At 50.8% G+C, this 12718-nt stretch overlaps 1 protein-coding gene across 10 annotated transcripts in view; it reads left to right on the top strand.

The window, feature by feature from the left end:
* Positions 1-12718, top strand: part of ASXL2 (ASXL transcriptional regulator 2) — a 102303-nt gene that overhangs the window by 80105 nt on the left and 9480 nt on the right. For 9 of the 10 annotated variants that reach the window (XM_086743556.1, XM_086743554.1, XM_086743550.1 and 6 more), the window contains 3 exons: positions 5970-6110; positions 7562-7725; positions 11045-11141. In XM_086743556.1, the coding sequence (XP_086599682.1) occupies positions 5970-6110; positions 7562-7725; positions 11045-11141 (402 nt within the window). The remainder of the gene's footprint in view (positions 1-5969; positions 6111-7561; positions 7726-11044; positions 11142-12718) is intronic. The other variant, XM_086743547.1, reaches the window with a different exon arrangement.

Raw genomic sequence — 12718 nt, 5'->3', positions numbered from 1 at the left:
CTGAGCACCGTTTGCTTTTGCTCGTACTTACGGCAGGAATCAGGACAGTGGGCCTGACAGGTCAGATCAGACAGCTTTGGCCTGGTAAGCGGTGTCCAACGCAGCTGGCAGCACGTGGCTGAAGTGTGTAAAAGCGGGGCAGGCATGTAGCCGTGCTCTCAGAATTAAGCGTGTTGTGCTCAGGGGCCTCCGAAGCAAGAGGAGATGTCCCTGTATTTCGCAGACTCTGTGGGATTCTCCCAGTGCATTTGCCCGACGTGGGAGGGGGAGCGTTGACTTTGTTTGCCTCGTGGCAAACACCACGCTGAAAACTACTCATTTTCTTGGTTTGAGCCCGGCTCCCCATACCTTTGTTTGATTCCTTCTAATTATCAAACAGGCAGTGAACAGCCGTTGTTTATTCACCCGCTTCTTGCCACTCGTGACTTCTGCAGACATCTCTCTTCAGTGTGGAGAGTCCTGCAGTATTTTCTCATTCCTCTGTGGAAAGCTCTGTGCTTTTTGCAGTAGAGCGACAGCTGCACGTCGTAGTCAGGGTGCAGATGCATCTGAATCTGTGTAGCATCATTTTCCTAATCTGTATTTTCTTCATCTTTTCTTAACAATTCCTGGCATCCAGTTTGCTCTTTTTGACGCTGCCAAGAGCAGGCATTTTCCTGGGACTGCTGAGATTCTGCGACTCTTTCCCGCGTTGTCATTTTCTACGTTAGGGCCCCACACTGTGTCTGTAGGGTTAGGGGAGCTCTCTCTTGACATCGCTTCATGTTTCTGTCCAGTGAATCACGTCTGTTCTTTTATCCCTCAGCCATTCAGTGTCATGAGGTCCTTCTGCAGTTGTAACGGAGTGGTGTGTTGGGACCTAAGAAACAAGCAGAGCTGAGGTGCACAGGGTTAGTGTATGCGGTAGGGAGCAGGGAGAGCCCGGAGCGGGATCGGCAGCATTGGATACAAGAGGAAAAGAGGCTGAGATCTCTTCCAAAAAGCAACAATCTCCTCCTCTGCTTCTCAGTCCTGCTGATTCTGTTCCTGCTTCACCATCTCCTGCAACGTGTACACGGTCCCTGTCTAAGCTGTGTGTCCTTCTAAGTCCCTGCGCTTACACCCCGTCGGTTACACTAATTATCGTGGGTAAAATGTGCTCTCTGTCTAACTCAGACAGTTCTACGAGGTGGAAACTCCCTCCCCCTCAATAATTACTCTCTTTTTTCCATCCTTCGCTCTTGATTTACTTGACTGGCCCTGATTCATATCAGGATGATGATCATGAAAATGTCACCGTCGAGGAAGACGCAGCAAGAACGCGCGCTCTGAAAGACGGCTGTCAGGTGTTCTCTCACAGAGGGGATGGCTGACGCTGACAGTTGTGAAGATTGTCCACGAAAGAGGAGAGAAGGCAATCAGATCACAACAAAATTACATCCCCAGTCCTAAATCCTAACCTATTGTCAGTCTTCTTAAAAATGACTTGCTGGTGAAGCCTGATAACGTGGGTAATGCCGAACCGTTACCTTACGGAACAAAGGTGTGCCTTCTTCCTTCGTACAGCATCTGGCAACCTGATTCCAGTGGCAAAGCTCCTTCCCCCTCCAGGCAGTCCTTCTGCCGGCAAGCCTGTGCTTAGAGCAAGGAGCAGCTGCGTGTGCAGAGAGAGAAGCTGCATCTCTGCTGCTGAGTTAATCGCTGCCCAAGTGCTGGGCACAAGAACGGGAATGCAGCCGATCCGTTCTGCAAAATTCCCTGGCGCGGCTTTCACTCAGGACGAGCCAGCAGCTTCCCAGGCAGTCCTTGGCACGGCTTGGTGCTCAGCGCGGGCCAAACCTCGTTCCCGACGGGCAGCTTGAGCGTGGCCACCCTGTTTTGGGAGGGGCAGGAAGCCTAAGGATGTGAACGCAGCCGGTTCGTGCCAGGTGTTCTTGGGGCCAGGGGAATGCCCAGTGTCGCCGTTCTGTTTGCCGGCGTAGAAGTAGCCAGAGGGGGTTATGCACCAGCAATAAGACAAAATCAGTATGAAAAACATTTTGCTCTTGCATATTCTTGGTATAGTTATGTGAATGTTTAGCTGAAATTCACTGGTCAGGTGAAGAAATTTCACAGAGCCATCGGAAACCAGGAGCAGCCTTGAGCGCTCCTCTGGCCCCCGTCCTTCCCTCAGGGCAGGGGCAGCGACGCATTCCTGGCAGATGTGTTCCTCAGCCTGCTCTGCGAGATGCCATTGATGTGAAGAGCAAAATCTCCCAGCAAGTCTTGCCCTTCCTGCTTTGTTAACTTTATCCTTAAAATGTTTTTCTTCGCCTCTAGCGGAATCTTTTCTTGCTTCCTTGGGTTTAAAGCCAAGATTTCCTCTCCTGTCCACCATGGACACAGAGTGTGGGATATTTGATTTCTTCTCCCTGCCGCCTTTTAAATAATTGGAGATGTTTCCTCATCTCATTGTAGTATGAAATTCTTTCTGTGTTTTAGTGTGTTTGTTTATTCTCCCTTTCCAAATCGCTCTAAACAAATCCGAACCCAAACCAGACCAATCTGTCCTGGCGTGCTGGCTCTGTACTGCTGGAGTGGTTATCGGAACATCTGTTCGGACACGTGCAGGGCTGCGACCGTGCGCCGCGCATCCAACGGAAGGGAGCAGGCGTGTGCTCAGCTGTGCGTCACGCATCGTTCGATAGCACGCTGTTGAACAGCGGGCGAGCTCGTGTGTTGTTCGCAGGCAGCTTCGTCGTTCAGACCCTTTCAAAAGGGCGGAGGGCAATAGGCTAGTGTCACCTCGCTTGTTTAAGATTTAGTCCTAAGCCGTGCTTGTGCCCTTTACACCGCGCACCATGGTGTGCTCTGAGAAGGAAGCCAGAACTAATCCAGTGGAAAATGACACATTTCCCGTGATGGTATTAAGAAAACGCAGTGCCGCGTGTGTAACGCCTTTAGCGTCACTTAGATGGTTTAAAAGCCTTTCCAGCTTCTCTGTAAGTAGGATTAAACCTGGATGGTTTATTAGCACACCAGGCAGGTGTCGTTCCTGGAGGACCCCATCTCCTGAGCTCCCTGCCCCCGGAGGAGTTGCCCCTTCGCTTAGGGAAGCGGGAACAGGGGAGCCCTGGGAGGGGCTGAAACAGGTAGGGTGTTTTGTGAGACTGTTAGCTAACGCAGAGTAATTAATAAAATAGACTAATGGAGTCAGTGATCCAAACTCACGTTTGTTACAGTACTTAAGTTGCTGTTCGGGGTCTTTGTTTCTTGTGATTCTGATGAGGCTTTTGCCCTTCCTGGGTGTGGCCGGGGTCCTGCTGCCCTTGCATCTCAGGCCCCTGGGGCAGCAGGTCACAGCGTACCGGTTTCTCCTTATTTTGGTTTCACACTTCCCAAACGATTGCCACATCCACTTTCATCGTGGGTGAACTATTTTCTTCCAGCATCTCGATTTATTTATTCTTTTTTCCCTTCCTCTCTGACTTCCCCATGTTTGGCTGCTACATTACGGTTGCCAGGTATCGTAGGTTCCACACGTCAGCTTACCCAGCCTTTCTGGCACTCTGAAAATAACGGTGGAATCATAGGGTCGTTCGTGTTGATGGGGACCTCAGGAGGTCTCCAGTCCAACCTCCAGCTCAGAGCAGGGTCAGCTGGGCCTCCGCCAGGTCGCTCAGGGCTCTGGCCGGCCAAGGTTGGAGGTGACACAAGCTCTGTGGGCCCCCGCTCCATTGCAGGCTGTTGTCATGAGGATAATTTTTTTCCTTATATCCTGGATGACTCTCCTGTTTTCTCTTGTCTTCCTGCCTTGCACCACTGCAACAAGCCTGCTGGCCTTCCAGTAGGAACAGGGTGGTGACTACCAAGTCTCCTGGTTTCTGATGTCTGCCTTGTGTTAGAGGCCCTGGGACAGGACCCGGAATCGAGGTCTGGTCTAACGCGTGCTGAGCAGAGGGATAACCACTTCCTTTGATCTGCTGGCTGTGGTCCTACAGCCCAGGATGCCCTTGGCCTTCGGTGCCGGGGCACAAGTTCAGGTTGTGTCCCCAGGAGCCCCATGTCCCTTCCAGCAGAGCTGCCCCCAGCCTGTGTCACTGCCAGGGACCCTTCCTTCCCAGGGACAGGACTCGTAAGGTTCTGCCTGGCCACCTCACCCGCTGCCAGACCCCGACGTCCCAACTCACATGCAGTACTGTGGGACACGGTGTCAAACGCCTCGCTGAAGTCCAGGTAAATGGCATCCACCGCTCTTCCCTCATCCACAAATCCAGTGATTTGATCACAGAAGGCAATCAGGCTGGTGAGTCACCATGATTTACCCATGGTAAATCCGTGGTGACTGCTTCCAGTCCTCACTATCTCCTGCATGTGCCCAGAATTTACTCCAAGAGGGGTCGCTCCGTGATTTTCCCAGGGAGAAAAGCGAGGCTAACCAGTCTGTGTGTTCGCAGGTTGGCTTTTTGAAGGTGGGTGCAACGTTTGCCTTAGTTGTGGGAAATCTCCTGCGATCTTAATTTCTTTTCAAAAATGGTAGAAAGAGGCCTGGTAAGGGCATCGTGGGCTCCCCCAGGACCCTGGGCTTCCACTCGTGTTGCCCACGGGCTTGTATGGGTGCAGACAACCTTCTTCACTCACCTTCCTTGCCTGTCTTTCCTGGAGAGCTGGTATCTCTCCGTGCCAGCATCCAGCCGTGTGAGCTTTCCTGCTTTAAAGATCGTGAGGGACAGAAGGAAGTTAAGGATTGAACTCGTTTCACACGTGGTCTCAGGAAAGCCGCGTTCCTCCGCTTTGGCCGTCGCCTTGCTCGACTGATGCGGGGCAGGAGCAGGGCGTGTTTGTGCAGCCCGGTTACACCGGCCGCTGATTGCTGCTGCAGCGTGAGTGGCGTTTGTGAGTCTTTGATCGGCACCCGTGGAGTCCTTTTCCCCTCCTGTCCACGGGATGGTACGCAGAAATAGCTCGCGGCCAGGGCGGCGGGATGTAGTGAGATGCAGCAGTAAACTAAGCACACGGGTGGCGCGAGAACGGGATTCTGATGGAAAGCCACACACTGACTGCACGGTTTCAGGGCTGTGGTTAGAGCTGGAACAGCTCGTGCTAGGGGCAGATGGGGAGCAAAGCTGGCACGGACTGGGTGGAGGAATTGATTAGGGCAAGTCATTAATTGAATTGATTGGGGTAAGTCATTAGCAGAGCCACCATTCGTTTAGTTTGTGACTCAGTCACCTGTATTGGGGGGTTTCCCTTTCGAGGGACTTCAGTACCTTTCCGTACATCAGTGAGTACCTGTTACTACACGGAAACAGAGAGCAGAAGACCGGCTCGTGTTCTTAATTCGTCACGCTTCAGAGGAGGAGGGAAAGAAAAGCAGGGAGAATCCAGGGAGCAAGCTCTTCCCACCGGCAGAAAAAATACTGCTGTACAAAAGAGAACGTGGGTGGCGGTGATTCGTAACGAGAAGTCACAGTGGTGAAATCTGTCTGGTTTGGCTAAGTGGTGACTTGGAGGAGGACATGAAAATGTCTCTGGAGCATTTGCAGGAGGAGGAGGAGTTACTGAGGGAGGTCTAAAAGAACAAAAGCTACAATAGCAGGTCAATATTTAGAAAGTGCACATAAAGCACGAAGAGCTCTTTCCTGGCAGTGAGCTCTAACAGGAGGTAAAGCTGCCTCTGCAAGGACGCTGTAACAGGATCATGGCTGGGTGGGCATGGATGGGAAATGAGATGGCACTAACTGGGAAATAGACGGAAACCACAAACGAAATGCCTGTCCATCCCGCTATTTTGTGATGGTCTGATAGCTACCAAGGGCTGTTCTGCTTTCAGCCTGGTGGGAAATAAGTGCTGCAAGAATAAAGGACTAGAGGTATGCTAAAGCGCTTGTCCCAGAGCTGCTGGGATCAGGCTGTGCGTGTCAAAGAACCTTCATTTCAGCCCAAACAGATGGCTCGGGTGATATTCCTTTGTACATCCCTGTGTTTAAATGTTTCCATTTCCTGTGCAGCTTGGGAAGGAAAGCAGTCAGATGGACAGTCGAGCAGCCCTCAGAACTCCACCTCCAGTTCTTCTCCCTCTGTTAAGCTGGATAACTCCTTGCCAGGGTTGGGGAAGAAACCGTTCCAGAGATCTGACAGGCTCCATGCAAGTAAGATATTTATTTTTCTGCTTACAGAGATTTGGTTGCTCTGATGACAGAACAAAAGCCTAAATAGCAAAACTGAGTAAACTCTGAAATTCGTTCCATTGCTAGAGTCGCTTCTGGCCAGCTCTGGAAGGTACTGCCTGTGCACACTGTGCTGTGTGAAGGAGGAGAAACAATTCACACCTTACAGATGCAAATGAGCCTCTTCTCATTTCTTACCATCACGGGTTTCTACCTGTGAATTTGCTGCTTGCCACTTGGGAAACAAACCAGGACTCACGTGATTTAGCAGGGTTTTTAATGTACTTAAGGCACTTTGATAACATTACAAATAAAAAAGAAATTCCTTCTCAGATCTTTAGCCACCGTTATTTGGCTTCCTTCCTGTTCACTGAGGTCAGGCCTTTCTCAGCCCTCCTGGCCTCCCATGGTTTCATTCACGTCGACCGGTGCCGGGATGGACCTCGGTGAGCTTAAGGATACGCTGAGGTCTCTGTCTGTGCTAACCATCCTAGATTTCCTTTATCACTGCTGAAAATGGACATTTCTCAGGGCGTGTTTCATTTGTCCCCTGTAATGAAGGAAATTCTGCAACTTAAGTAGATTATAAACCTGCAGAGACATTTTCTGACTGACTTCTAGTAGAGCAAACTCTCCCTAATGAAACAACCCTCCATGGCATGAATTTTGTTAGGTGCTCTTACCCTAACGATAACGGCCGTCATCCCTGAAGGCAGGGGAGCAGAGTCTGTCTTAATCACATTGCCCATTGTGCTAATAACGTACTCTTAATCCAAGCTTCAAACACGTGGTGTTCTGCCAGTAATAGGCAGTGGATGGATGCCCAGGAAACGGAGTACACGGAACAAACGCTGTCTCATTGTTCTGCTCTGAATTTGCAGCTCATCGCTGAAGCTGGCCGTGGCATAAGCGTTACTGCTGGACTTGCTGGCTTTCAAATGCAGAAAAGGAAAGAGTAGTTTCTCGTTTTCGCCGCTTTGTCTAGTGTTGTGGTTTCTACACAAGCACAGAGAGCTGATGAACTTTTCTGAAATGTTTTTGCTGAGAACAAAGTAGGAAAGTCCAAGAAGAAATCCCGAGGAACAAACTGACCTTAACTGGAGACTTAAAATAGACAATCAATGTGGCTGAAAGCAGTTCTAGAAACCCTCCTGAAAAGGCTCCTTGCCACGCCCCAGGTGGCCAGGGTTCCCACAAGAGTTAGGTGAGCTGGCGCAGGCTACAACACGTTGGGTGTGGAAATGCTTTGTGCTGGAAAGGACCTCCCACGTTTTGGGTTTTACTTTGTGCAAAGGTAAAGCATGTATTTCAGCCCGATGTTTGAAATGACCACTGGGGTGGCATTTTGAGAATCTCAGATACAGCGAAATCCAGAGGAGCCTTTGATCCTCTCTCAGGTAGGACGTTACTTACACCCTTCTGGTTCCTTGCAGGGCAGCTGAAGAGAACAAAGTGTGCTGAAATTGATGTGGAAACTCCCGACTCCATCCTCGTGAACACAAACCTGCGGGCGCTGATCAACAAGCACACGTTCTCGGTTCTGCCCGCAGAATGCCAGCAGCGCCTGCTGCTGCTGCTGCCGGAGGTGGACAGGCAGGTATGTGGCGGTTTCTGCTGTGGAGAGAAGCGAGGCTCTTGGGTGTCAGGAGGGAGCATCTCCAGCAGTAATTCAGACTAGACATCCAAATACTCTGTCTGTGTCTAACGGGATAGACTTTTTATTTCGTGCACAGTGTAAAAAGAACTGGAAGATTCTTCAGTGATTCATTTGGGTATTTCTTGCTACCAGAAAAAAAAAAAATTCAGGTTTGATAAACCAGTGGCTTAATTCTATTTAATCAACTCCATGTTCTCAGCTGCAGCGCGAGCAGTGTTTCTGTTACGCTGGACGTGAAGAGGGCCAGGAGCGATGGGAATGCAGCGGCTTCAGCATCTTCCTCTCTCCTGTCCTCTCCCAGACTCTTCAGTGCAGGATTAACCCTGCAGCCTTTTTGAGAGAGGTGCCTTCCCACAGAATACCCAAACAAATGCTGCCGTTTAGTTCCACCCTCTTCTGTTTCTTGTCATCATAGAATCATTTAGGTTGGAAAAGATCTTGAGCCCAACCGTTAACCCAGCACTGCCAGGTCCACCACTAAACCACATCCCTAAGCACCACATCTACACCCCTTTCAAACACCTCCAGGGACGGGGACTCCACCGCCTCCCTGGGCCGCCTGTTCCAGTGCTCGACAACCCTTTGGGTGAAGAAATTGTTCCCGATATCCAACCTAAACCTCCCCTGGCGCAACATGAGGCTGTTTGCGGAGTAGGCTTGACCTGCTCCAAAGCTTGTGTCCTGACCTGAAGCACACACTAGATTAAAGATACCAGGCACGCAGTGTGAGTCAGCTGTGGAGGCAGTTCATTTTTGTGGATTGGCTGTTTAAGATCTCTGTGCGTGAAGAGAGGAATTTCGAAAAGCAGAAGAGTGCTCAGTAGGGAGGAATGGGTTCATTTGCTCTGGGAGTGCCACAGCAGAAACAGGGAAGGTTTCACTGAGCTCTTCGCTAAGCAGTCGGTGGTAACTGGAGCGGTTCGCCTTAGTGACAAGGGAGTAGGAGCTCAGCCGTCGCTAGCGAAAGAGCAGCTAAGAGGAGCTTTGGCAAGACGGTTATTTTCAGCTCAGTTGGACCCGGGTAAATGGACCCGAAGGGGTGTTAGTTCAGACGCGTTACCATATGTGCCCAGAGCCGTTCTAACGTTTGCTAGGCAGCAAAGCTGGCTTCGAGACGCCGCTCCAGATGGAAATCTTCAGTATGTCCTGTCTCGGATCTGCCTGTCCCCTGAAGACACTTTCTCTGCGTGGTTGAGATCAGTGCTAGATGCCTGTGTGCGCAGCCTGCAGTCACCGCCCGGGGTCTTCATCTCAGCCGGTTTCTCTGGGCTCCTACAGAAACTGGGAAGCCCGCTGGTACAGGTGTCTGCTTCAGGACAAGGTGAGCCAAGGCCGGGCCTCCGTACGCTCGGCTGACCGGGTCGCTGTGAGCTGTGACGGCGCACCAGCTTACACAGACACTTAGAGCACAGACAACCGTGGTTAGTGAAGTGATTTCCGTCCTCACAGCTCTGCTGCTCTCTTGGTTCTCGCTGAATGCTCGGAACGCGTGTGGGTCTGGCAGCTGCACTGTGGCCTGCTTTCCAGCAGGCGCTTTGCTGAACAGCTAGTGTTAATTGGGAGGGAGGAGGAGTTCTCACCTTTGGTGTTCTCTCATAAACTCTCATCTTCAATCGGCACTCATCGGGGACTTGTTAGTCCAAGGCTGATCCAATAAATATTTGGAGGCATTGTTTTATAAGTCCTGTGGCCTTTGTAATAATCAGGTACGTGTCAAGATATGATGTGATGGAGTTTGCAGCTGGAGTTTACTGGCAAGAACCCCACAGCAGATGGCAAGGCATTTCTGTCCTGACTTTTAAGTTTAATTGTCCTTAAATTGAATTAGAATCTAAGTGAGAATAAACTTTGACTAAATAATATTGCTTGGCTCCAGAGAGGACAATTTTACATTTCGCTGTAGTAAATCTAGAGCAGCCCACCGCATGAAGTGGCGCTGCGTGCTGTATAAACGTCAGGCCCTGCCGTAGCAGTCAGGAGAGGTGACGGCATCGGACGGGCCGGTTGTGACAGGTCGCTGTCTGTCGCGTGTTGCTTGGCAGCGACTCAGGCTGAGCTGGTGCTGCTGGTGCGCCCGTGGAAGGGAAAGCGGGCGCCCTGCGGCGGCTGTCTGTGCTCCAGCTCGAGGAACAGGCAGCGCCGCACGTCCAGGAGAGGATGGTCCTGTGAATTCTGCTCCCGGTCGTCGATCAATAGAGATCTGGACTAGAAAATAAATCTGCTTTTGTAAATCCCTGTAGTGGCTGCTCCGAACTTAGAAATCTCTAACTAGACCCTGCCTGCAAAACCACTACCATCATTTTAACTACCTGCAGCACGACTGCTGCCTCAGGAAGAGCAGTGTTCCTCTTTGTCAGGTCCTGCCCTGGGGAACGTCTGCCGCAGAGATCTCCCGGTGTCATCGGATGTGTCCTCTGTTTGGACAGCTGGCTTTTGCCTGCTTGTTCTGATTTATTTAGGCAAGAAATGGAAGCACATCAGTATTGCTCACTGCGAGTTTTTGCGACTTACGGAACGATAGGTATATTTTCGTGTTTCTGGGAGAGAAATTCCACGTTTACTTCTGTGGGATAAAGAGCAAAATCAAGCCTCGTATGTTTTATGGTCCTGGCTATAATTTCCCACTATGCTATGTCTTAGCCTCTTGTTTTCTCGTTCCTGTCCTGCTCTTTAGCTTGGCTGCCCGCTTTCGTTAGCCGTGTTTTGAAGAGGGAATGGGTTTTGAGCTTCATTTGCCCCTGTTTGTCCGGAATCATGCACGGTTCTGATTATGTACATTTCAAAGTTACTTATATCATACCTTTTATGTCCTTGCTTTTCCTTGGTGCACTTTTTTCTGTTCACCAGGAGACAGCAGAGCTGTTGCTCTGGAAGGTAGTTCAGGCAGTACCTTGCATTCACTCTGCAGGGCAGAAGGCGTCTGGAGCAGCTTTTCAGAGGCCGTGCTGTTCTGTCTCCACGTGCTCCTTCTCGCCACCTGTGCCATCTGCTGCTGGTGTGTGTGTGTGCTGCAGCAGGACTGGAGAGGATTGGGCCGCAGCAAGGATGAGGAGAAGTTACCACAGCCTCCTGGACCCCACACTTGGCCAAGCGCAGCCGTAGGAAGGCAGCTTATTGTCTGCCAAGGGAGTTCAGGGCAGATTGCAGGGAGGTCTGTGGCAACGTTTAGACTCTTGCTCTGTTTTCAGACCCCGTGTGACAACACGTGACACTTGTCTTTCCAGCTGCTTAATGCTGTTTGCTTTGTCATGCGTTGCAGGTCGGGGCGGATGGTTTGATGAAGCTGAGTGGCTCTGCGCTCAACAACGAGTTCTTCACTTCGGCTGCCCAGGGCTGGAAGGAGAGGTTGTCAGAAGGTAAAACCTCCCCAAATGATGAACGAAAACGCTAGAAGGCTTTCAGCTAGTCAATGTTTTGAGGAATGCGTAAAAGATATTTTTGGGGGAAGTTGAAGCGCTGGAGTAACTTACTAGGTGAAGACAGCTGTAGTCACTGCAGCCCATGAGAGCAACCGCAAGCCCAGAACTATGTAAACTTAAGATCGTAGAGGGGGCTGCAGCAGGGAGTTTTCCTTTGAACTGAACATGTGGAAAAATGAGCAAGTCTCTGGAAAAAAATGAAAAAAAGAAGGAAAAATGTATTTAAAATCTTGTTGAAATTACAGTAGGGCTGTGTTACTCTCAAGTTGTGGTAGCTAAATACAGCTCACTGCTAAGCTCAGTGGAGAAGGTAAATTACATTCCCAGAGTAATGCGCTTTGTCGTCAGCGAAGTCGTCTACCCGCAGTCGGTACGGCCCGTCCGCTGAGCCGCAGTTTTTTATACAACATAGTCGGCCATGTGCTAACCTGCAGGACTCCTGCACCTTCAACAGTCGTTGGCAGCCTGAACGCAGAGGTGCTTGATTCCATGAACTGGTCAACTCACATCATCGGCATGCAAGCATTCATCAGCTCACTCATGGTGGGCAGGACCGTTTCCGCTACGAAATTCAACCGCTCAGCCTCTCACCGGGGTTGTTATAAAGACTACAGCACCAGTCACGACTCACTTTAAGAAGGGAATGTCATTTACTCACGCCCGGACGATTGACTCCAAGAGGCTTTTCTGTAGAAAACATACCCAATTCTGTACGAATAACCCGTTACACTTTGTGGCTCCCGGGTGCATCTGTGCCAGTAAAGAGCCAAGGCACGGAGCTCAGCTGTCTCGTCTGTTTAGTTGTTAAAACCAGCCCTGGTTTTGGCCCCCATCACTTAGTTTTCCTTGTAATGCTTCTTAGAAGACCTTTGTCCATTCGTGTCTACACATCTGGAGCGATGTTTACACCAAGACTTTCTCAGCAGAGTGAAGCTGCTGTAGAACTGCTGCGGCGGTGAGGCTTGTGAGGATCAGGCGAGGTCTGGAGATCCCCGCCGACATTCTCGCTGAGCACTGTACCACCGCTCAGGTATCCAAGCATGATGCCACCGTGGGCAGAGCCGTCCTGTAGGCTTTCTTCAGCTGCTCCTCGGGGTTCTGCCGATCCCTAACAGTGCTGTTTGGGGCACCCACAGTATTATTCAGCATACGCAGGTCTGGTCAGCCGCAATGTCATCATGGGGAAAGCTGTGGAGCAAGCCCTCTTGGAGCACATCGCTGGGCATGGGAAGGAGAAGGGAACCATCAGCGTGGTTTTCCAAAGGGTGAATCACGGCTGAGTAGCTTGACTGCGTTAAGAATGACTGAATTTGTGAGCAAGGGGAGAACAGTGGGCGTCACTTCCCTCAACCTAAGCAAAGCTGTGATAACTGTCTCCCGCAGTGCTCCTGTGTCTGAGCTGGGACACGAGGATCTAGGTGGGTGGACAACCGGATGGGCGAATAGCTGCTCAGACAATCAGGCTGGGAGTCCCGGTTCACACTGGGAAGCTCGTTACAAGCAGAGACCACAGG

The sequence above is a fragment of the Chlamydotis macqueenii genome, chromosome 3 (genome assembly GCF_036417535.1).
Source record: "Chlamydotis macqueenii isolate bChlMac1 chromosome 3, bChlMac1.mat, whole genome shotgun sequence".
Classification (NCBI taxonomy): Eukaryota; Metazoa; Chordata; class Aves; order Otidiformes; family Otididae; genus Chlamydotis; species Chlamydotis macqueenii.
Note: the sequence above shows the minus strand (reverse complement) of the source record. Positions and strands in the feature narration are given on the sequence as shown.